The 25,327-nt window shown below is 44.8% G+C and overlaps 1 protein-coding gene across 25 annotated transcripts in view; it reads left to right on the top strand.

Moving 5' to 3' along the window:
• RBFOX1 (RNA binding fox-1 homolog 1) overlaps window positions 1–25,327 on the top strand; it is a 1,926,172-nt gene that overhangs the window by 1,571,324 nt on the left and 329,521 nt on the right. For 5 of the 25 annotated variants that reach the window (XM_069486171.1, XM_069486167.1, XM_069486179.1 and 2 more), the window contains exon 1: window positions 4,942–5,071. The exons of 19 other annotated variants lie outside the window; for them this stretch is intronic. In XM_069486171.1, coding sequence (XP_069342272.1) covers window positions 4,973–5,071 — 99 coding nt within the window. In that variant the 5' untranslated portion in view covers window positions 4,942–4,972. Of the gene's footprint in view, window positions 1–4,941; window positions 5,072–25,327 lie in introns of those variants that run through there. One more of the 25 variants, XM_069486150.1, reaches the window with a different exon arrangement.

The raw sequence follows: 25,327 nt of genomic DNA, 5'->3' as shown, positions 1-25,327 counted from the left end.
CTGGGCTCTCTGACAACACACACCCAGGCTGGGAAGCTAGAGAGGAGCTGGAGGGTCCTTTAGGCAGAAGCAGACTCTAACATTCAACCCCAATACGTTACATGCAGAGCAATGGTCACCGAATGGCTAGAATTGGGTCTGCCGGAGACACAGCCCTCTCTACTCCGCAAGGGGAGTGCTGTGCCGATTTGAGCACTGCCAAGTCCTGGGCCCTCCGACTCTGTGGCAGGGGGCCTTTGCCTAGAGAACTGTGTCTGAAAAATGAGCTTCTGCAGGATACTACTGTCAAGGGCTGAGACCTCATTCTAGAGGCCAAGCTGAACGTACACATCACAAGTGCCAAACTTCCCACTGTTGCCCTTAGGAGATTGACCCAAGAGAACTCCAGAATTCACGTACAGATGTTCCTGAACTTACAATGGGCTTACATCCCAAAAAACCCATCGTAAGCTGAAAACATCTAAGTCGAAAGCATGATATTTTCAACTTATGATGGGTTTATCTGGATGTAGCCTCAACATAAGTCGGGGGGCATCTGTATTAGATCTAAGGCTTGGCAATTGGATTGGAAGGAGCAAGGGTGCAAGGGTGCGTCTGTGAAGCTGAAGCTACATTTTCCAGAGCAAGCACACATTTTAGATAGCTTTTATTGCAACCTGCCCTTCTCTAGTTTCCCTTATCTGCTGATCTGCCTCTTGTTTTTCCCACAGCACCAATCACCTTGTATTGTAGCGTACAATTTACTTATTTCTTGCTCTTATTGTTTATTTTCTGCTCCCTCCCCCCACTAGAATGTCCACTCTGATGTCAGGCATCTTTGTTTGTCCACCCCTCCCCCCACTGATGCAGACCTAGGGACAAGAACAGTGCCTGGATGAGATCAACATTGAGTATTAATAAATATCACTCAAGAGTTTGAACAAGTCAGTCAGTCAGAGTGCTTGTGATAAAGTCATAAAGTTTTCTAAAGATACTTTCCTGCTTGCTTCAGTGAAGATTGAGAATGTGTAGTTGCCTGTATTAACCTTGGAAGTGAGAGTAAAACACTTCTAAGCCACACCTTGGTATTGCCACTGAGCTCCCCCTGGTATAGATAATTACATTTAAGATCAAGAAGCGTAATACTTCTGTCTAACGCCAATCTTTCTTGCTTTGAGGCATGATGACTCTCGTAAAAAAGATCCTTCAGTGAAATGTCTGCTATTTTATCAGCCTTAGGAAGTTATAATAAGGAATTACGAAAAACAGAAAAGAACAAAAAAAAAATACCTATTTATTTTCTTCTCTTAAATAGCTGGCAAGTTTGGGGGAAGAAAAAAGTTATAATACTATTGTGTGAGTCAAATTAAAACTTGGGCAGTTGCCTTCTGCCTAAGGAAGTTTCATGTGACGATGGCATTATTCGTGGCTAGTTTTCCTGCACTCTTGCAGCTTCCTACAGGGTCCACATAACCATTCAATTAAGGGTCCTTGTAGCTGAAAGGCAGGCAGGGTGGCCCTTGAATGAGCAGGCAACATATGCATCCAAGTGATACTGAGTGCCCATGGATTCCTTGTAGAGAGAGACAAAGAGTGTTTTCTTTACCCAGATCTCCCATTTATCGATGTGGCAGGATTGTTCTGGAGCCAGTAGCATCAACATGGCTCTCTCCTAGTCTCTGTTGAGAGAGAATTCAAATTCAGCATCCCCAGATGCTGCGTAAAAGGCTGGCAAAATTTTGTCATCAAGTGAGCAATGGTTGCAGATATGGGGTGCTAACATTTGATTTGGGGGCATTGGATGCTCTATTCCTGATTAACAAGCACTGATATTATCGATGGCACAACGTTCCTGTGCTCTCCTTTTTGTGGTTGACACGTTTGTGTCTGTGCACAATTCTGTTTGCATGCACTGGTGGAGGATGCTCAGGCTTGGCTGTCCAGAGAACCGAGCTTGGCTCCAAATAATGTGGACACGGATGTGGAAGATCTGGATCTCATTGTTTTACTTTGTGGATTTCCAGGGGTGCCTAACTGTGAAGACCTACATTTAAGGGAAAGCCTGAGCCATTTTTGCAAAGTGAGTCTGTAGGAATCTGATCACCTCTAAGGGTTTCCAACTTTGGGGAGAAAACGAACCGGAAAGCCTGTGTTAGCTCAGTGCAGCCGAGAGCGGTTATTGGTTCTTTACATAATATATTTGTTTTTCATTAAACCACTCAGATAAGGTCTTATTAAAGTGCCATGTATTATTTATCATGTTTCTTATGAAAATGAGCTGAAGAAAAGTTACATACTCTTTTTGGGGGTATTTGCAAGCTTTTCCAATGCCAGGGAGAAAAAAAAAAGGAAGCAAAACAATGTGAACCCTTCAGTACAGCAAATTGCTTGAGGCAAAAAAAAGAAAAACAAAAAATAAAGCAAAAAGAAAAGTGAAGAAAAAAAGAATGGGAAAGAGAGAGTAAGGATTGGGAAGGCAGAATCTTTGGCCTTTTATTCCACATGTGTTTTGTGAGTGACTTTCTCTTTGGTTTTGTGAATTGCAAAATGAAATGAAATAAAATAAAATAAAAAATAAAAGACAAGTAGAAAGTAAGAAAAGCGAGAAAGAAGGCATCGGTGTATTTGTAAATCAGAGCTTGTCTGATGAATGTGATTTCTAAGGTAACACAAAGCAAGAATTCTTCAAACTAATCACTGCCCCCCAACCCCCAAAAAGCAGCACAAAGTACTAGCCTATGTTCTCCCAGTTTCCCACGTGAACTTTTGCTTAGGGTTAAACATGCTGCTCTGTCCCCACTGAACTGATGGGCTGTGTAAGGCCCAGGATTATTGGAGGGCTGGGTTTTGCAAGGTGAAAAGTAGAAAGAAACAGTGGTTGGGGCCTAGTCTTTGGCTTGGTAAGGACTTTATAGTTATTTCAAAACAGAACAACAAAAAAATAGAGCTGTGGAATAATTAGATTCCTTTTCTCCAGAAAGCATTTTGATTAGCTTGCAAAGTGAGCTGTGCCTTGTGGCTGAAGGCTCAGTTCAGAAGCCTTCACTTGGCCTAGAATGTCAGGGTGAGCCCTGCAGAGGAAGGTCCAGTGGGGATGTCGTCTCTGGGGGCTGGTCCCAGGGTCCTGCCCTAAATGTTCCTTCCTGAGAGAGCCCCATCCCCTCTTGGGGACGGCTCTCCTGCAGGGCAATGACAAGCCCTCTCAGCAAGGTTTCTTTCAGGGAACCCAACACCCAAAAAAGATGCTGTTCAGACAGTTAACCTCTTGCTCTGAGAATTAAAAAACAAAAAACAAAATCTAATCACTAGGTCAAAATCTATATAAAAAAATATGGCTACTATTCCTGATCATGGTTTTACTATCACCAAGAATGTATCTCCTCCTCCTCCCCTCCATGGGAACCCAGGACAAGTTAGAGTCTTAATATTTTCTTTTGATTTGCAGATCACATCCTATTTTATTGCATAAAGACTTACAAAATCTACTAATGAATAATTATTATTACATAAAATAAAGGGGAGGAGGAGATCTGCCTACAAAAGCAGAATGTTAATTTGGCCAAGGAGGTCTGGCCAGGCAAGAAAAAAAAAATATATATATATATATATATCTCTAATAAATAAACCGTTGGAATTTGCTCGCTGCAGCCCACGACGACAGAGTAATCTCTTATCAGAGAGGGACTTCCCTACCCTGTGTGCATTTATAATTTGAGGAGAGCGTGGATTCTAGGCGGAGAGAAGCCCCCTTTGCATTCACCCTGAGCTGGCGTGTTGGTCCAGCAGCCTGGGCGGTTTCTCGCCTTGAGCGGCTCGGGGGCTCGTTCGCTGTGCTCGGGGCTGCTGCCCAACCCAGGCGTGGCACCAAGCGAAAGCTGCGCCCCAGGAGCCTGCAGGTGCGTGGTCGCCGGGGCTGCCCTGCCCTGCGCGGGCGGGGGGCGCGGGAACCTCCTTCCCTCCCGTGCTCTCAGCCCCAGCGCCCCCCGCGGTCCCCAGCCCCTGGCGTCTGAGCACGAGGGGAAATCCCTTTTCTCTGTGTTTATTTATTTATTTATTTTGCCAACGAGTCGGGCAAACAAACCGCCGGCACCAATATCTCCGACTCCGGGTCCCAGCTGGGCAATCGCGTTAATTGTCCGGCTCGCCCAGATGCTGGCGAGGTGGGGCGCTCGCTCGCTTGCTCGCCCGCCGAGATTTTTAGCAGATCCAATTTAAATTTTGGTGAATCCTTTTTGTTTGTTTGGTTTGGTTTGCTTTTTTTTTTTTCCCCCTTAAAAAAAAAAAAAAAAAAAAGGCTAAGGGGAGGGAAGAGAGAAAAAAAAAAAAAAAAAACCCTGCCCCTGGACCCATTTGACAAATGAGGACACGGGCGGCATCAGCACCTACGGAGTAAGCCTCAGTGTGAGTCAATCTCGCTCCCTCTTCCCTCTCCTCCCTTCTCTCTCCCTCTCTCTCTTTTTCTCTCTCCCTCTGCCCCCTCCCTCTCTCCCTCTTCCCCACCCCCCAGCCTTACCCTCTTCCCAGCCGCAGCTGCAGGGGGGCGTCCCACCCTTCCCACCTTTCAGAGAAGTTGCCTTTCCTTGTTCCTGTGACCTACACGGGGGCCTGGGGGAGGGGGCACCGTACACTTCGAGGGGGATCAAAGAACAGGCCCAACAAACCAGAAAAGCCATACAGTCTGGAAGGAAACCAACTAGTTTCCTGGTCCCCCGCAAGTGTCTTAGTTGGAGGCAGAGGAACGCTGGGATCTAGCAAACCCCAAGGCTAGGGAGGAGGGACTCTCGGGGTGCGGTGGGGGAGGGAGAGAAAGGAAGGAGAGAGAGAGAGGGAGGGAGAGAGAGAGGGAGAGAGAGACAGCCCGCCCCACCGGTATTTGACTTAGATAATCAGCAAAATTAAAAAGAAAAAAAAAAAATTGTAGCGACCAGGCAAAGAGCGACGTGATTGCATGCGAGCGTCCCCACTCGGGCTCGGCGGGCGCCAGAGAGACACGATGCAGCATCCTCTGACGGGGGCCACCTGCGTGGCGCTCCCCAACGTGGGCATGTGTCCCCAGCTCTCGTGTGCCTTGACTTTTATGTACTTACAGCAGGTAAGGCGCGTCCTCCCTCGGTGGCTGCTTCCCGGGGCTGGGCAGAGCCGGTGCCCGCGCCGGTGGGCTGCGCCGGGGCTGTGCGTTTGTGCCTTCCAGGGGCCTGGGGAGGGGGTCCCTGCACGGGGACCGGAGGCGTTGATTGAAGCCTCCGTTTGTCCGTGGGGCTGGGGCCGGGACGCCTTGCGCTGAGAGATTTTTTTTCACCTGTCTGAATACTTGGAACGCCTGATTCCGAGCCTGGGTACGGGGAGTTTGAAATGGAAAACTGTTTTTTCCTTACTACCGTCTTTCCCGTGTCAGCGCGTTCAGGGGCAATCTGAGCCTAAGACCCTTTGATGCTGAGAGTTTGCATCGTTGTGTGGAGGCATTCAGGTGCCGGTAGTTTTAATTCAGCTGATTTAATAAGGAGTGGAAAAAAACGTGTGTGTGTGTGTGTGTGTGTGTGTGTGTCTGTGTGTGTGTGTGTGTGTGTGTGTGTAGTATTTTTGTTTTCTTAAGTTTGTGTGATGCTGTCTTCAGTCCGCATGGGATCGGAGAGATTGGATTTCTGGAGCGTATCAGCCTCAGAATCTGCCTTCAAACTCCCTGGCAGTGCTGGGATGAAGGTGAGCCTTTTAGGGTGCAGTCTTTGTTGGCATCTGTAAGGGTGGTTTTTTTTTTTTTTTTTTTTTTTTCATATGTTTGTCCTCCATCCCCCTCCTTCGCTTCCCCTTAGTGGTCTTGCTGAGAGATTCTGCGTTTGTTTTATTTTCCATTCAGTGTGCATTTCAAAGTCTTTTGATGCAGTACTCTCTGTCTCTCTCCGGGTGTTTCCCTGGGACCCTCTGTCTGTCTTTCTCTGCTAGAAGGGCTGCTTCTAGAAGTAGTTCCTGGGCTTGGGAAATAGCTCTCAACACCACCTTGCAGGGTGACAGGCCAGCTCTCCATCACTGGGCAGGGGCCATGCATGGGCACTGAAGGGTTAGAAGGGTCTTGTCATGCAGATGGAAATCCTCTTCCCTTCTCCTTCCTGTTCCATAGTCATTTTACCCGTTTTTCCATTGACTCACTTCAAGAGTGCCATTTGTTAACATGTGTGTGTTAGCAGAACTTCTTTTGCAAGAGTTGAGAGTGACATCCTTCCCAAACACCCTCCATTCCAACCTGTATTAAAGGAATATATGTATTTATAAAATGTCAGCATTCTGTTTTGAATATTTGGGTGATTTGTTATCAAGTTGGTTGCCTTCAGAAAATATTTCTTAGGTGTGTTTTCTGTTGTAAGTCTTTTAGGAAACAGCCTTTTTTTTTTTTCCTTTTTTTTTACATTTCTATGGGAACAAAATAGTTCTTTTAAATATTGTTTTATTCCATTTCTCATTAAGTAAATGGTGCCAGGAGACATCGCCCAAGAGAGTATTGATAACATATTATCTGATTCATCTTCTTCTACCATTTCTGTGTCTTTGCTGCGAGCATGTGTGTGTGTGTGCATTTTACACCAGTTATTTCCACCAGAGAGAATCATAATGAGCATTTCTACAGATGCTAAGCCTCTGTTGGATTTAATAAAATTATTAATACGAGTTGATCCTCTGCCTCCTCCATTCACTTCTTTCATGTTATTTATGAATCAATTTGAACAGCGTTACCTAACAAGTAGAATGCTATAGGTATTCAGTGTTCTCACAGTTTCTTTGTGTGTTGTTTTATTGAAGATACATCCATGTTTCTGCCTTCTAGATTGTTAAATCAGTTTGCTGGTTTAGGCACAACTTAGGAAAGAAGATAGTGACTTTGAGCGAGAGATTATTCTTGCCATGAGAAGGGCAAGTATTTAGGGTAAACACAAGGGTTCTCAGCATCTTCCGGGCAGTCTCTCCCAGGAGGGAATACACCCCTGCTCTGGAAAGGGGGCGCTCAGAGGAAATATTGGCAGCCATAACAAATATTTAGGAGCGATGAAATCAGCATCATGGTTCCATATGAAGATAGATGGAGGGTGGATTTTGAAATGTTCTTTGTAATACACCCACCCCCTTTGAAAGGACTTGTAATGCTTTCAGTGAAAGTGTTTATAAGGCGATGCTTTCATATAATGTTGGAATGGGATATGAGAGTGTGTGTGTGTATTTCATGTGAGTTTCATCAAATGCCTGAAGTATAACACAGGCAGACATTTATGTTGGCCTGTCTTATCCAAAATCAGGTTTTCCAGCTATGCCTCTCGCCTCTCCTAGAAGCTCACTGTCAGGGTGGACAAGATATACCTTGGGGTCATCTCTGCTAGCCATTACTATCACGATAGTCTGCAGAATTCTCATGTCATTGCTTTTATTCAGCAATCCAGACAATTTGCTGATTAAGAGTATGAAACAGTTTGCTCTAATTGCCACATACTACTTACTGATAAAATTTAAACATCTTCTGCCCATCCATCGCCACTGTATTTTTTATCTGCTATTAATCTGTAACTATTATTGGATCTCTAGCTAATTTTGATGAACAGAGGACTCATCTGTACTCTCAAAGTAAGTTGATCAAATGAATGAATCAGGCAACGTTGGGGATAAGTATCATCTTCATTAGAAATATTTTTAGTTTATAATCATTTAGAAATAAGAATATCTCAGAAGTTTTTGTCATCCAAATCACCAATCATATAGGAAAATAATTGAAACACAACTATCCTATTTGGCAGCATTTATCATTCTGTTTTTATAAATCCACAAACTGTGATCAGGGGCCATCGAGGTTTCCCTGAAATATATTTTCCTGGCATGAATCTTCCCCTGGTGCTTATTTCTTATCTAATATCTAAGGAAAATTATTTCATCATACAGTTTATTTGTCTCAGCACTAACATCCAACCTTTCTTCCTAAATTCTCCCGGATTTAGCTGTAAGACAACTCATAAAAACAAAAATCAACTGGGGTGCCTCAGCACCCCAGTCTACCCTGAATGACCAAGTGTAAAGGACATAATAACCCTTTTGCCACAAATAACTTATTTATTCAAGCCAACGAAGAGGCAGCTTTGGTGTTTACATTATTTGACTTATTTGATTTCATTTATTTATATTTCGCAGTAACTTTCCTTTAGATAGATGTTTTCTTAAAGTTACAATTTCTTTTTTTTTTTCTCCTTGTCCTCTCTTACTTAGCATCTGAGATGTTACTCCAGTTTGGAACTGCAAGATGGGCTAATGTTGAATAGTCCTTTTGGTATCTAGATATCTGATCTAATGATGTCATCATATCTCTGTATACAAATGTACAAACACACACATACACATACACACGTATATGTTTATACACATCTAGTGCATAGCACATGTTTTATGGTCGCAGACCACTTTCAGATGGAAGGGACAAGTGACCACTGGAGCAGCTGGCTTCAGTAGCTGCCCAGGGAACTTCCCTGCTTCAACTTCTGTTCATGGTACTCTGCAGTTTTTTGTTCTGTGTCTTCTTTGATGGTGAATCTTCTTGTCACAACTAAACTTCCAACTCACATTTCCTCAACACAGACTCTTCCCAGAGTTCCACAGTGGGGACACATTGAAACAGTCTTGCATTGAAGGGAAATTCTGAATACAAATTCCACATTTGGGGATTTGCTATAAGCTAGATCAAGAGAGAACCTATTTTGTTTTCCTGATGGAGAATAATAGTAAACAGCCACACACCACACACTACACACTACACACACAAAGACTCTCACTCTCTCTCTCTCTCTCTTTCTCTGGACAGAAAAATCTAAGGATGGTTTATTTCCACCCTACGTTACAGGGGGCAAACCAAAGAGCACCCATTTTATGGTAAGGTATGGTGAAGCTATGCACAGTCCAGATGAGGAGGTTTGTTTTGTGATGCAACTGCCTGTCACATTCCCCCTGAGCTGTACTTTTTTCCACTGAGTTCCAACTCCCTAAAAGAAGATCAGTAGCATATTAACTTAGTTTTCCCTGTTCTTAAGCCACCATCAGTGTCTTCCATGACTGTTCTAAGAAAGCTTCTCATCCGTCAAGTCCTGTCCGCCCAGAACCTTTTTATCAGCCTAAATTTAAAAATAAGTCAAATGCTTAAAATCCACATTAAAGGTGTATGGGGCAGGGGGGGAGAGAAGGGGCCTCTGAAGTGGGCCATGCCACTGTCAATATCCGAAGATTGGTAATTTTTCCCACTTAATGATGATCCATGTGGTTTGTTTTAAGTAGTGAAGTGGTTTGTACAAAGGGTAATTCCTGGTAAATGAAGCCATTGCTCACTGTGGACATCTTCAGATCGAAAGCAATTGAACTGAAACCTGCATATCAACCCTTTCTGTCTTTAATTAGAAAGTGATTCTCGCTGCAGAGAGTCACCCAGGGAAGATGGGGTCTCACAGGAAGGCTGAAGACTTGAGAGGGGATCGTCCCCTGTACCGGCCGTGGTTATAAATTTGGGACACATGAGGTAGGCCATCGCAATTATGTCTGCGTGGAAAAGTTCAGCGCTCACTGCAGTTCTTTACCTCGTGTTACTCAGTCTGATGATTTATAGGGGGCCAAGTGGTATTTTATCACCTTCCTTCTTCTTGGCTTAATCCCGTGTTGATTGATTAGATAGTGCTGTGGATTGGGGGTAGTCGATAGTGTCAATAACACAGAAAAGAATTAGGATAGATTATCTTCGTGTCCGAATTGTTTAACGGGATTTAAGTGGCTGGAATGAGTACGTTTCCAGGCCCAGGTGGCTGCGTGATGGAAGAAAAGTTCCCCGATCTCTTTCTAGAGAGGTTTTATGTCATGAATGGGCTAACCAGTCTTCCTTGTTTCTCTGGTCTTTTCCAGCTAAGGGGAGAATGCATGGATTCTTGGGGTGTTACCAGCCGGATAAGGCCCCCAAGATGACGGCTGGGGGTCATCTTGTGTGTGCTCCCCCATTTCAGGAAATTATGGAAGAACGGGTTTTGTGGATATCAGCTCCCTTCTCTCCTATGGAATATGGGGTGAGGGGTGCGGGGGGTTCCTTGGGTCGCTTCTGCTTTAAAATTACTGGATCCAGCGTTCACTTGTGGAGATGTAAGCATCTGTCTGTCCACAGGCCTGAGCCTTGTGCCACTCAGCCACGGCGCCTGCCATTTCCTGGAGGTTTCTGTGTCAGAACGTGCAACCGGCCGCTTCTGCCTCTGCCCGAGCAGAGAAAGCCCGTGTCATTAGTGCTCAGGCGCCATCTGTTTTCCTTACAGCTGGCCCTTGAGTAATTGTCCGGTTGCTGATGGACTGAGGGTAGACAATCTTTTTTAGGGTTTTCTGATTCATTTAACCAGGCTCTCTGCCCCAAGAGGAAACATAATGCTTGTTTATTCATATTGGCCGGGGTAAAAACAGTGTCGTTTGTCAGGCAAATAATAGTCTTCTGGAAGAGAAAGAAATTGCAGCATTGTAAACAAAATCAGGTTGGTGCCTCTGTGCCTGAGGGGGCCGGGTGACAGGTCGGAGATGACATCCTCTGAATGAGGCAGAGCTGACGAGCGTGTGGGCGTAATTGTCCCATCTGCAGAGACCTTTTTAATGGATGGGGAGAGGTGTCCCAGGGTGCTGTTTAATTCAATTAAGAAAAGCAAAGAAAGTTCCATTCATCAATAAAGTTTCCCATTTCCGGGAGCTGCCCGAGAGAGAACTTTGCAGGGCTGAGCAGTGGACTGTGGCTTGGGCATGCTGTGGCCTGCCTCGTCCGGCCCCACTGAGAGCAGCCGTGTCAAACAGGGTCAGCTCTCAGGCACAATGGCTCAGGAGGGCCCTGGCCCTGAATGCAGGCTGGGGAAATGAGCATCCAACTCCCAGGTTGCCCCTGCAGGGAGTAACTGTTGGAGACACGTCATTCTGAAAAATCCCCCAAATTCAGTCCCCGAGCCTGGCATAGGGTTAGGAAAGAGCTTATATTGTTGGAAGGTTTTGGCTCCTGAGAGGGTTTGGGAAAAGAGGATTTCACTGCTGTTTCTTGTCTTGCTGGAATAGGGTAGCCCTGATGGATTGGTCCTGGCTGAAAAAGAGCCAGTATTTGGAACCAGGTCTGGGGGAAGGAGGTGGAGAGAGAATGTTGATCAAAACTGCAAAGCACTGCATTCATCACAGAGCACCCAGAGTCCGGTTGGTCTCTGTTATCAAAACATCATCAAGGCGTATACACAATGGGCTTTTCAAGGTGGGATGATGAACTTGGTCCAGTGTTTCTCAGACTTTGGGCATTCAAGCATCCCCTTCTTAAGTTCTGCCTGTCTACTCATTACCACAGTTGATATCCATTTAATATATGTTAATTCACTTATATTTTAAACTTAAAAATAGCTTTGCCCAAGCCAAAAAGATAATAATAGCCACTTACAGCTCTGATATCATTTTTTTTCCAGGATCTATGGAAATAAATATCAATTCATTCACACATTCATCCATTCATTCCATGTTTATTGAACTCCTGTTAGGTGCCAACTGTTCTTGTAGACTCTCCCAGGAAGCAAAGCAAAGGCCCTGTGCTCCTGGGTGGTCCGTTACATGGTTCACCTGTGGGCCATCTCCTAACCCATCCATGCGGTACTGCACTTTGGAAAACATCGGCTTGATCCATTGGATTTCCTGGGAATCATCTGCCATGCCTGGCCTGAAATTGCCCGTTTCTCCTCCAGACTCAGTTTGCAAAGAGCCAAGACTATGGTTAACTTCTCCCTGTTACATCTTTTGCCCTCTGCCAGGGCAGCAGCCTGGAGGACACAGGAAAGGAAAATTGCTGTATATTTAATGTCTACAGCTTGCAAAGGACTTTGAGACAATGGATCTTGGGGGGAGGGAGCTGCCATGGTCTTTAACACTCAGCCAAGCTCTCTCACTGAAGAGCAGTCTTCCCCTGTTTTGATCCTATTCTTTATGTTGTGTTTAAACACACACAGAATCAAAATTAGGAAGTGAGGCTGGAGTGAAAAGCACTCAGAAGGTTAGTGTGTGTTCCCAGGGATGTAATGACTAATTTTTTTTTCTTTGCAGCTTTGGAACAAAGTACAGGCAGCTATAGGATTTAAGTGCCTCATATTTCCCAGGACTGATGAGTAAATGCACAAAAGATTTAGTCTGAATGAGCCTTTTCTTTTTTGGCGTTTGATGTTTGCCCAGGATGCACCTCCAGGACTAGCTTCCCCTTATCAAAAACAATAGCGAATGCCCCCGTCTTCCCTTCAGGAGGTCTGTTTGCTGTTGCTCTGCCTGAATCTGGGCATGGAGCGGGCTCTGCTCTTGTGGAAAGGTGAGAGCCAAGAGATCTCCCTCCTGGATGACTCTTTCATTAACAGCATGTGTGTAATAGCGGCATCTAAAAACAGAAAGAGCTGTGAGGCCCCCAAATTGGGTATGCAACTGTCCATCCCAAGTGTCTTACAAAATTCAGATGCAAAACCTCTATCTCTTTAGAACCCAGTTGGTGTCAGCTGCCCCTCAAAGCACAGTTTTTCTTTTTTTTTTTTAATATTGTCTCTGAAGTTTCCTATAGGGCAGAAATCATGACCTGAAGGCTTAAACCCAACTCTGTTATTCCATTAGCTGATCCAACTGAATTGAACAAGTCACTTTCCTGGATTTGGAGCCTTAGTTGCTTCTTCAAAAAAACAGAGATTAGAACAATCATTTCATACTGTTCTTTGTGAGATTAAGTAAGATGCAGATGGAAAAATTTAGCTCCCTGCCTGGGACACAGTGATCAGCCAATAGATGTTTGTTGAAGAAATGAAGGAATGAATGTGTTAAAGAAAAGGAGGATCTGTTTAGCGAAGCTGGACATCAACTTTTATTTTCCATTTCTCCCCAATTCGCATGCAAAATGCACCCATGGCCTTCCGGGGACAGAGACACAAGGGATTGGGGGGTGGGGTGTGTCTTGGGTTCTTGGTTCCTCTTGGTGGTTTTAGGTTTCTTCTCTTCCTTCCTCCAGCGAGCTGTCAGTCCTGCTGCCATTGTCGGATTGCAATACGGCTGCACAGCTCAATTAATGCTCGGTGCAGGAGGAGGGAAAATAAAAATTGTCTTGCTCTTGTCAGTAGCAAAGTTATTTACTTTCAAAAGCTGACAGAATCACACGGCAGGAGCTTCATTCGTTTCCATTCAGAATGTCATTATTCTGTGATGCAGGAGACGTGGGCACACCTTGGAGTTTATTCCCTTAAGTTTTCATATGGCAGCGCCTGCTAATGTGTGGACCATCCCTGGGGAGAGTCGGGGGAGCCCTCTGGGGCGTGGTGGCACCTGGGTGCGGGGTGCTGTCATCCGAGCAGGTGACCTGGTTTCAGGGTGGACTGTGATAGCCATTTTCAGACCCTGGGTCTGTTCTCTGCTGCCGAGCATTGGGCCTCTTTATTCTGAATCAAAAGATGGAGATGCAAGAGTCCAGTTCCACATCACTCTTCATCCGGGCCACTCCTGGAATTTCTGGAAACACAGAAGCATCTCCCGAAAATGGTTTTGCTTCGTATCTCTCTCTTGTCTGCGATTAAACTTGCAGACAGGTTCTCTCATCCAAATAATCTGTATAAATCTATGCAGTTTTTTTTGGGGGGGGGGAGCCTTTCTTTCTCTCTTCTGCCCCCCACCCACACTGCCTGCAAAGGCTTGCGGTGAGCAGCTCACACAGGAAGGGGCTGAGTGGAGAAATTCTTTCTTTCACGGTGCAGTGGCAGAACCTTCCACTGGGGGTCTCCATTTAGAACATGTGACTCAGGATTCTTGAGGACTTTCTTTTTTTCTTTTCTTTTCTTTTCCTTTTCTTTCTTTTTTTCTTTCTTTCTTTTTTTTGTTTTTAAGACTCCTTTTGGTTCCCTTCAAGAAAATGACTCTGTTTCTGTACGCGGTAGGAGATGCCGCTCGTGAGGCCGTTTAGCTAACCAGAGAATCCAGCCGTCCTCAACAACGATGATCATAATAATAAAATAATTAAAATAATGAAATAATCAATAACTTTTATGGAGTACTGTGTGACAAGCACACGACTAAGCACTTTTACATGGATTATCACATTGAATCCCCCACAAAAGGCCTCCGGGGAGTTGATATTAATGGCTTCATTCTTAGATGCGAGCTCCCAGGCGTAGGTGGGAAAGCTGATATCTAAAACCAGACAGTCTCCCTCCAGCACCCACACTTAGGACCACTGTCCTGCACCTTCCTGTCATCCTCCCCTCCTTGCCGTGCCGGCCAAGGGCTGGTTCTGCCTGATTTACGGAGACCTCTGCTAGGCTTTCACTGTGGAAGAACAGCCCCACTTATTGGAGTGGTCCTTCTCTTCTTTGAAAGGTAGAACTCATTCATCAAAGAGGGAAAAAGAGTTCAGGAGATCTGTCAACTTTGAAGCTCTTCCCAATTTTATTGTTCCATCATTAAGATTGTGTTTAATGAATTTCCCCAAACCAAGAGGCTGTTACACTTGGGGAGGAGGAGGGGAGAGGAAGGAGAGTAAGTCCGGAGAGAATCGTCAGCACCGAGAATGATGGGGTGTGTTTCTCTGCAGCCAGTTCCAATCCCCAAATCCCTATTGTGCCGAGGGCCTCTCCAACCGGCAGAGGAAATGCAGTCGCTGCCCGGTACCGTATTAAAGATTTATGCACCCCGCACCGCTGCTTTTGTTCACTCGTGGGGACCTGGCCATGTTAATAAAGGAATTTCAGGGAGTGAGGTCCTGCCTCGCCATGCTGTTTTGCTCAGTGCAGTGAAGGCTGCTTCATAAATCAAAAGAATTCAGAGCTTTACAACCTTCCTGAGCTCTGAGATGGGGTGCGCGTGTGCACGTGTGTGTGTGTGTGTGTGTGTGCGCGCGCGCGTGTGTTTAATCAGATTCACTTAGAGACATTTTCATTAGAGCGGATGAAGGAGGGGATGTGATCTATCTCAGGTGTTTCAGGCCTGGTTGGTTTGGTTCACAGTGGCATCACGGCCCCATTTGGTGTTTATGCTTTATGGTGTTGTCTGTGAAAATGGACTGAAACTATTTTATTAGCATAAGGAGATGCAGATCACATTAGAATCCCCATATCATCAAAAGCAACAGACAAGGGAGAGGTGGACTTCACCGTACGCTGAATCACCATTTGTTCTCTGCAAGTCACCGGGAGCTTCCTGTGCTCTTTAAACAATGGGATGTTTTGAGGCTTTTAAAAAATTATTATTATTTTTATTTCAATTATTCGCTGAAAAAAAAAGAACACTGCTTTGTTTTGAAAAGGAATGAGGACGTTTATTTTCTGGATTGAGAATTCAGGATCTAGGAAACTTTCTTCTCTCTAGTAAGCCATAGAAAGCTCTAATTTTAACCTCAACCTTTTTTTTTTTTTTTTCTTTCTCATGGGAAGAAAATAATGATATAATCGTACATTTTGTTTAGAGACCTCAATCCCTCTTTTAGGATATCAGCAGAGACAAGCTCTGGGTTTGTTGTGGTGGTGGTTTTGTGTTTTTGGTTTGCACTTGTGTTCTCTTAATTACATCATGCCTTCATTTTGTGTATAGTTATATTTCTTTTCCTATAGAACTGAGAACTGAAAACCAACAGAAGACTGAGTGGGAGTTTGAGGGGGAAAAGAGACTATTTAGAAAATTAGAATGATACTTTAGGTATTCTAGTCAATAGGATTATTTTTGTCTAAAATGAAACCTTGATTTTAGGAAATGCTCTTGACTTAAAAAAAAAAGATATGTAAGGTTTTTAGGAAATAAACATGTCAGTTTAGTAGAATTCCTAAATGAATTTATGAAGGAAAGAATGCAAGTGAATAATGCCCTACCCTACTCCCACCAAAGTCAGGGCTTAAGATTTTTTTTTTTTAATAAATATGAAAGTTTTGGCTGCTTCTTACTATAATAACATTTATGCCTATGAAAATTTTTTTTTCAAACTGCCCAGCGTGCTAGTCAGTAGTAATGACATTGAAACAGATATTCAGTGGAAAAGGCTGTCTTTTACAATCTTCCTGAAAAGTAGAAAGCAGAATGTGCGTATTTACATAAGTAAATAAAGAATGTTACAACGTTTTTCATCACAGGAAATATGATACAGCATTATGGACTCAGAAAGCAGGTGTCCAGCAAAGGCAGTTTACATTTATATTATACCGATTTTTGTGTTTGTTTTTGTCCTCTGTTATATGAATCCGTGAGTGTCTCATTGTCTTTAATTATGTCTACAAGGCACAAGACAGCAGTCAACATCTGCTCTATTGTTTACTTGGTTTACATATAGCTTTGATGGGTTATTAAACAATCTATTTTTCAAACCCAAAACAGAGAAACCAGCCGAACCCATATTATGGCATTTTGTAAAGACCCATTATGTAATTAGCACTTGGGATTTGCGCAAAGCTGGTGATTCACCCAAATAAACATCCCTTTATTCTGATAGCTTTTCTTGGCTTTGTGAAAAAATATCAATTTCCAAAAAATAAAAAATCAAATCAAATCACATTTCCTCTTTAATCGTGTAGCACGCCAAGAGGATGATGTGTTAATATGAGGGATGGATCCTTCACTTTTCATAGCAGAGAAAAAGCAACTTTCCAAAATAAAGATGTGTTTAACTCAAGCCAGCAATTACTATATTAAATAAGACAACTATCTCCTTACACATAAGACAGACTTTTGAGAGTTTATATGATACTGCTGGAGAAGGGAAATGCTGTATTTTTAACCATTTGTATAATGTTCCTTATACTCCATGATCTATTTATGAAAGACTTTATCTGGTCATCTATAGCAAAGCAGGTGAGGTCTGTAATGATTCAATCACTTCAAACCTCATCCTCTCACTTAAGTCTATGGTTAATAATTAATTCACTCCCTCATTCATTCAACATGGTTGTTTAGTCTCTGCTCTGTCTCAGAAACCAGGTTAGTCACTGCGGATACACAGACAAGGAAAGCAACTGTGTTTTCCTTCGTGGAAGTAAGTTACAAGCTTTGGAGAGGCAGGCGATGGTCCCCAGTCCACAGGAAATCATAAGGGCTGGATTCAGGGGTGAGGGATGCTCTCTCTGAGGAAGGGACGTTGAGGCTGAGATGAGGTAGGAGGTGGGCAGAGAGGCGGGGTCAGGGTGGAAGAGACCCTTCCCACTGAGGCAAAGAGCGTGTGTCATGGTTGCCACATACCTGTGTGTTGTCAGGGAACCAGACAACAAATGACAGAAGGGCCAGGGAGCCAGTGAGAGAGGGACAGAGAGGCAGAGAAGGGCCAGACACCGCTGGGGTTTGCAAGCACTGATGGGAGGGTGGGACTTTATTGCAAGAGGGAGAAAGAGAAACAAATAGCACCCTGGGACTTTATGCAGGTGACAAATCCGATCGTATTTAGCCCTTTAAATAGACCCAGTTTGGCTGTTCTGCAGAGAACACATTACATTAGATGGGGGACAAGATTGAAGGCGGGAGGTGGCGTCAGATAGGATCCACTGTGATACTGGAAGCATGACATGAGGGTCACGCGTGCTGGGAGTAGACAGAAGAGAGGAGCAGGGTTGAAAGCTTTGAAAACCAAGCCTGATTCCCAGCCCCACAGTGATGTTCAGTCAAAGGGGAAGACTCACAGTGCTCTGGAGGCAGGTGTGGGAAGCATAGGCAAAGTTTGTCCCAGCCTTGCAGGATGATCTCTCACGTCTTGGCAATGGCTTGTAATGTGGAGGGTGAGGAGTGGGGAACCAGTCTGATGAAATTCCCTGTGGGCAGCACCTCCGGCCTCTGCCTCTCGCCATGGGTGCACAGGAGTTAAATGCCTTCATCTTCACCTTGGCACCAGGCAGGACTGGCTTTGGGTTTTAATTGCAAATCTTATGGGCCTCTGGATGGCCATGTGGGCACGTTTCTCAACGTCCCTGAAGTTTCATTTCTGTTTTTGTGAAACAGAGGTCATGCAGGATCAGTAGCACAGCGCTGTTGAGAGTATGGCATGGGAGAGTTTGTGTGGCACCCAGCACAGTACCCAGAAGTGGGAAGAGCTCAATGAATACCTTTACTCTGGGTGCTGGTGCCAGTGCTGGTATTGGTGATGTGATGGTGGTGGTGATAGTGGTGGTGAAGGTTGCAATGGTGGTGATGGTGGTGATGGTGATGATGAGATGGTGGTGGTGATAGTGGTGATGGTGATGGTGGTGGTGAAGGTGGCGATGGTGGTGATGGTGATGATGGGATGGTGGTGGTGATGGTGGTGATGGTGATGATGAGATGGTGGTGGTGATGATGGTGGTGATGGTGATGATGGGATGGTGGTGATGATGGGATGGTGATGGTGATGGGATGGTGGTGATGATGGGATGGTGGTGATGATGGGATGGTGGTGGTGATAGTGGTGATGCTGATGGTGGTGGTGATAGTGGTGGTGATGGTGGCAATGGTGGTGATGGGGGTGATGGTGATGATGGGATGGTGGTGGTGATGGTGGTGATGATGATGATGAGATGGTGGTGGTGATAGTGGTGATGGTGATGGTGGTGATGATGGGATGGTGATGGGATGGTGGTGATGATGGGATGGTGGTGGTGATAGTGGTGATGGTGATGGTGGTGATGATGGGATGGTGATGGGATGGTGGTGGTGATAGTGGTGATGGTGATGGTGGTGGTGATGATGAAGTGTGGTGATGACAGTGATGCTTATTAGAATGCAGCATGGTGGAAGAGTTTCCCATATGAGTACCTGGGTTCAGATTGGTTCAAGTCTACCACTTACCATCTGTATGTATGCCCTTGGGCAAATTCCTTAACCTTTCTCTGTTTTAATTCTTTCATCTGTAAAATGGGGATGATAATATTCATTGTCGGTCATTATGAGCACTCAGTGAATGAATATTTGTAAAAAAAAAAAAATCAAAACAATGTTAGTCATAAACAAACCCTCAAATAAACATAGAGAATGTTTGTTAAATAAAGTACTGGCACACAGTAAAGCCTTTAAAAAAAGGTACCTAGTGGCTTCTGGTCTGCTGTTTTATTCTTGATCTTGCTTTTCATAGCAGGCAGGAAAGGCTGTCTCCCCTTCTCCCTGCCGCCAGACCCCCCCCCATCTCTCCTTGTGTTCTGCACAGAACAGGTGTGTGGTGAGCCGGAGTTCTGGCAGAGTGCAACATGAAAAAGACTCCCAGTAATTATAAAAATAACAACGAGGGCTGCTTAGCGAGGTAGGCAGATGAGCACAACACTAGCCAGAATGATAAATAGTGCCTGCAAATGTTAGGTCCCAGTGGGAGGATGGGAACATATGGGGATAAGCCACACTAAAAGTTGGGCATCATTGGTAAGTTTTTGGTGGTTAAGACAGGCCACTCCAATGCCAAGTTTTTTTTTTTCTTTTTTTCTTTTTTTTTTTTTTTATCCTAATTTTAAATCCTGCAGTTCCCTTTTGTCCCTTTATTCTATTTTGGTTCTAAAAGGCGCATTCATCTTTGAGGCCAGCCACAGAGTCTCTAAGGAAGTGAGGTCTGTGTGCTAATCCTAAAACAAATGGCCACCCTGGAATCTGTGAATTTCCGCACCAAGCTCCAGTCAATATTGTTGGGGGAGATGAGCACAAACATGGTAAATATTTTATGGAATGCTGACGTGTCGGGTTCAGACCTATGATAGGTGGACGTGCAGAAAAATTAGTACCTAACCAGCCCAGTACATTTGCAGACATTTGTAGAAGAGACAGACAACTCTCTCTGCCGAGTATTATGTTATTTAAAAAGAAGGGGTGGAGTGTGGTAGGTTGATTCCGGGTCAGCGTTTGTACGTCTGGGTCTGAATATAGTTTGGAGATTGTACAATCTGTTTGGCATGGCACTGCAGCAGTGGGATTCTCTGGAACGGTATTCTGGAATTCTTGTTCACCGCCCACAAAGCTTTTCCTGAGCCTCAGAAGAGGCTTCAGCATTGAGGCAAGATTTAGAATGTGGGCACCTGAATGTTGATGCCAGATCCTTAGTAGATTTCCAGGATTTTTTACTTAACAAATGCATCAACATCCTTGGTCATGCAAAGCAGACAGAGGAAAGGAAACAGGATTTGGAATCAGACAAGTATGGCTTTGGCCACTGGTCCTCCCACTCAAGTAGCCATGAATGATATAAACTCTCTGAGTTCCAATATCCTCATCTGTAGAATGGGTATATTATGAGTGCCAATACCACAGCATTGGTAAAAGAATGAATGAGCTAAAGTCTTTAAAGTACTAAGAATTGTGTTTGGCACACAGCAAGTTCTACAAAAGTGTTTTTTAAAAAACATAAACAAAAGATATCTTCTAGGACTTTTTTTATGCAGGCGAGTGTTTGTATATTTACTGTTCTTATAACTAATTTTGTATTCATCCAGAATGTATTAGTTTCAAGGGACGGAAACCCAACTCAAACTAGCTTAAGCAAAAATGAGGATTTATTGATTCATGAGACTGGGACAGTTGGGAGTCAACCAGTGGTAAGTGACTAATCACTTACATGCCTAGCATTCTAGTTGAGATATGAACAGACAGCGTCATACGAAGTTATAAATACCATGAATAGAGCTCAAACACTTATAAATGGACTCAAGCCCAGGGAATATTTTAAGTGTGTTGTTATACTATTATGACATTATTATATTATTATAACCACCTTCTGAGGAGAGTGTTATTGTCCCCAGTTTATAAGGGAATTAATTAAGATTCAGAGATATTAAGCAACTTGCCCATGGCAACACAGCCAGGAAATTTCAAAGCCAGAATTTAAACCCAAACTTGATATGGCTCCAATACCTGAATTTTTAGCCAATATGCTGTACTGCTATTATAATAAAAATAAGTTTATTTTCTATGGCGACCAAAGAGATATGTTTTATTTTTTTTTAAAAAAAAGCATGTTTTTCCTAGAGAGGCAGCATAGCAGGGAATTATGAGTGTGACTCAGGAGCCGGATTCACCATTCACAAGCTGTGTGATCTTAGGCCAGTTACTTAACCTCTCTCTGCCTCAGTTTCCCTATCAGTCATATAGCGATAGTAACAGGACTTACCTTATGGGATTGTTGTGAAGATTAAATGACTTAACACACAAGGGGTTTAGAAAGTGTCTGGCAAATAATAACTGGTGTATATGGTTTGTTTAAAAATACTTAAAAATAGATTGTAATGTACCAGTCAGAAAGGAAATGAGGTCACTCAGGGTGGTTCCTCTTTTAATGTCCCCAGAGTGTCCCAGAAGGACACTGCTAATCTGGGAAGTTAAATCCCACCTGTCAGAGGCTCTCCGTTGCCACCAGCTGCCTGGCCATGACATCGCGGAGAAACCATCTTGCAGCAGTCAGCCCCTTGGCTAATCCTCTCGGATGAGAAGCTCAGCTGTGCAGCCTGGCACATCTTGGCTCCGGGCCCCTCCTAGCTCTGTCTTGTCTGCGGGACTAGACTGTATAGTTTCTGGAAACACAGGTATATTTCCTCCCTCTTTTTCTCCCTTGGCACTACGTTCAGTGGGTACCCTGTGATGACTAATACCCACTCGTTGGTTTAATATTGTTTGTTTCCTGGCCTGAAGCTAGAGGTGAAAGCTTTAGCGGAGAGAAGCCACATTCTATTCTAAGATGATTTCTTGCTGTTGGACGAGGGGGCTGAAAATGTGTTTTTGGATTTTTCAGTGACCGACTTGGTTTTACGATCTGGACTTTGCACCTCCCCAAGTTGTTTGACCTTCTTGCTACCTTGAAAACTTGCCCCCTACCAAGCCTATCCTGAGAGTTCTCTGACTCTCAGGTTCATATTCTCAAAGCCACAGTGCTGGTAAACACGTCACCATAAGTTCACATGAGAACAGCCATCAGAGCTGTTAATATGAGCCTGTCTTAAGGGATTCTGACTTCTCCTATGCCTGGCCTTTCTAAAAAGCACAAGATTTCAAAATTGGATAGAAATTCAGCCCCCCAGCCCCTAGAGTCTGCTGATGAATTTCCCAGGGGCCATCAACTCCCTACAAGGATATGCAAAGTTTTGTGACTTATGTGTAGTTTTCTGGGATGAGGACAAAGTTCCCGGAGTGGTCCATGCATCAGAAATGAGAATGAAGAACCCTGCTCCACCCCCAGAGAGGAGAATCCAGCCCTGGATCTGGAGATGCTGCCTCAGCTCACAAAGAAAAGTCAAAAGAATAATCTCCTATCTGGCCTCCTCCAGTTCCCCTTCCATTCTCTCCTCCTACGGTTCCTCTTTCCTGGTGTTCCCTTGGCATTACCCATATCCCCCTGCGTTAGACTTTCCCCAGCTTGGGAGGTATTTCCCACTTCCTGAAGGGTGGGGAGCTGGAGGGCGGGAGGGCAGCTCTTCTCCAGGCCTTGAAGTCTCTACAAGGTCATCGGCTCTGCCTTGCTTTGCATCTACGGGCTGTTAGAGCAGTTGAGGTTGAGTGAGGGGTTGAGGGTAAAGGAGATAAAGAGGCTGCTCAGCTTGAGTTACCAAGTCCAGGCCAGCACGTCTCAGAGTATGTTAATGGATGTCACACGCCAAAAAAGGGCTCTCGTAGTAGAGGGTTCCGTGGCCCATCTGATTCAAGGTACAGCTCTGCCATCGACAAGCTGCGCTGTCTTGGCCCATTTGCTCCCTCTCTGTGCCTCTGTTTTCTTGTTCGTAATGTAATAAATGTAACAGACCCGACTTCATCGGGATTTAGAGAGAAGAAGCTGACATAACAGATACGATGACATTAGTACAGGGCCTGGCCCACAGTAAGCACTGACTAAATGGTAGCAAGCATGGTGAGGACGATGAAGATGAAGAGGTAAAAGGAGGGAAAGAAGAATGAAAAAAACAAAAGAGCCTCACACAGGGCCTGACACGTAATTACCAATGGCCAGATAGCCAGATGTAGGTGGCGAAACTGATGGTTGGGAGGATGGTGTGTTGGTTACCAAATCGGTCTGGGGAAGTCTGGATCAAACAAGATCCAGTAGTTTTTTTTTTTCCTTATGGGACTTCTCAGGTGCTTTGCTATGCTAATAGCCATCATGAACTCCCAAGGGGGAGAGAGAGAAAAAAAGAGAAGAGGAGACAGAAAGCTGAATTTTTCCAACCTGTTTGACCATGGGATCTTTCTTATAGTGAAGCATCTAATGAGGCTTCTGCCGTGCAGAGGCTGCCTTGGGAGATGCCTGTTTAGGCTCATAATTTCTAAAGAGAAAATGGTGCACGTAGAGCTCAGGTGGTTCAGCAGATTCGGCAACTGCCTGGGGTTGGGACAGAAACGCTTGGTTGCCAGTCCTGGAGACGAGCGCTATTTGCAGCGACTTCTGTGTCCAGCTCCTACAGGGGCCCTTGGCTTGGAAGGTAAAAGACATCGGGAGGACACAAAGGAAAGTCTAGGGGAGCAGCTGCAGGCCACCCCCATCCTGAGGCCTCAGGGAGCATTTGTTTGCCTCCAGCGAGGTCAACAAATCCTCAAACCCAGTTGCCATTCATCCCCAGACAGGTCAGAGGTCGGCTCCTGGAGCATTGTTGATCTCAGCAGAGATGATGTGCAGGGTTGATATTCTTAGACTTGCTCATTCAGCTGGTCAGTCTGGCTTTCAGAGGAGAATCAGGTCAAGAAGTGCTTAATGAACCAAGAGGAGCGTGTGGCGCTGCCTGTACCCCTGGGGGTTCGAGTTTCTAATGATAATCAGAAACCTCGCTGGCGAAACCTGCTGGAGGTTTTTCTTTGGGCATCTTCATAACCATTTTTGGAGGTGGGGGTAATGTCACTGCGTCGTGTGACCCAGGGTCCCGGATTCTTTAGGTCACTTTTGATTCCAGGCCACCATCTTCATCATCCCCATAAACCATCCATTGAACTTGGAATTCTTGCATGTTGGTTTCAGGAGTATGTTTGCAACGCGTATCCTTTGTCAGTTCCTGTGTCTTAATTTTTTGTTTGGAACACAGAAGGAGGTACGCTTTTAAACAAGAAGGCGCTTCACAAGTTGCATGGGTAATAGTTAGCACTATTTTATTTAACCAGCTAGCGGTTGGAGGGAGGAAGAGTTTTGGTGTCCCTGGCTTGATGCTCCAACCAGGTGCTGCTAATTCTATTGTCCCCATGACAACTATCAGCACCCATTTACTGTGTGTCTGCTACGAGCCACGCCTGGGCTGAGCCCTGTGCTGTATTGTAGTTATTTAAAATATCTAGTCCACTTTATGAAGTATGATTACTAAACATAGTCTTATTTTACAGATAATAAACCTGAGGCACAGAGAGGTTAGGTAATGTGCACGGGAACACACAGCTAATAATTGGTGGAAATTGGGCTGTTAATGTGCGTGGTGTGGCTCAGGGCGAGCTCTTCACTGCGATGCTATGGAGCTTCAAATAAGGGAGTCTGGCACGGTAAGGAGAAGGGCCAGGCGGTGAGAGAATAGCGAGGCCACAAGAATAACTTATGCCCATATGCACTTGTCATCCTTGTAAGGCCTTTCCAGGTACCAACTCATTTACATATGCTAACTGAAAGCAGTCCGTAAGAGGGATTGGGGACACAGCTTCTCTTCCCTCTAGGTGCTGTGACTTTCCTGGCTAGACTGGTCCTCCACTGAGCATTCTAATGGGGTGGTTGTAACTTGGGGAGGGGCTGCCTCGTGGCCCAAGTGTACCCTCCCCACAGTATAGGAGTATATGGAAGCATTTCCTGCAGAAGATCCTCCCTTCTCGGTTCTGAGTTTGATGCTCTTGTGACTTGGGTGCCATGCTGACAGCCCTCTTGGAGCCAGTCTCCCCTTTTCTGGGAATGCACCTGTCAGTCCTTGGGCTTCAGGACTATAAATATCGTGTAGCATCTCAGGGCATCTCTTTTTTGAGATTGGTGCTAGGTAAAGCTCTTCCGCACTGGATTCTCATTGGATGGAGTGTGGGTGCATGTCTGGTGGTGAGTGGCATTCGTCAATTTTGATTCCAGCTGCTCCCCTAGTGTGGTCATTCTTGATGATCTAGCAGGTATTAGGGGCATGTAGGGAAACCTGCCTCTTGGTAACTGACAAGGGACACATTGTGTTGTTTAACCTCAGGCAAGTCATTTGACCTCCCCGAGCCTCTCTCTCATCCCACAGGTGACAGCTAATTCTCAGGTTCTTATTGAGCATCTACTCTATGCTCAGTCCTGTGAGAATGACAGGAAAACAAAGTAACTGAGGACATCAGTTGGAAGCATACCCGCATGGGAATACCAGCCAGGTCTTTACTGTCCTGGGGCAAATCACTGCTGGCGTTTCAGAATCTCAGCCAATAGCTAATGAGTGCTGGAGAA

This window comes from Eulemur rufifrons, chromosome 14, assembly GCF_041146395.1.
Source record: "Eulemur rufifrons isolate Redbay chromosome 14, OSU_ERuf_1, whole genome shotgun sequence".
In the NCBI taxonomy this organism is placed as follows: Eukaryota; Metazoa; Chordata; class Mammalia; order Primates; family Lemuridae; genus Eulemur; species Eulemur rufifrons.
Note: the sequence above shows the minus strand (reverse complement) of the source record. Positions and strands in the feature narration are given on the sequence as shown.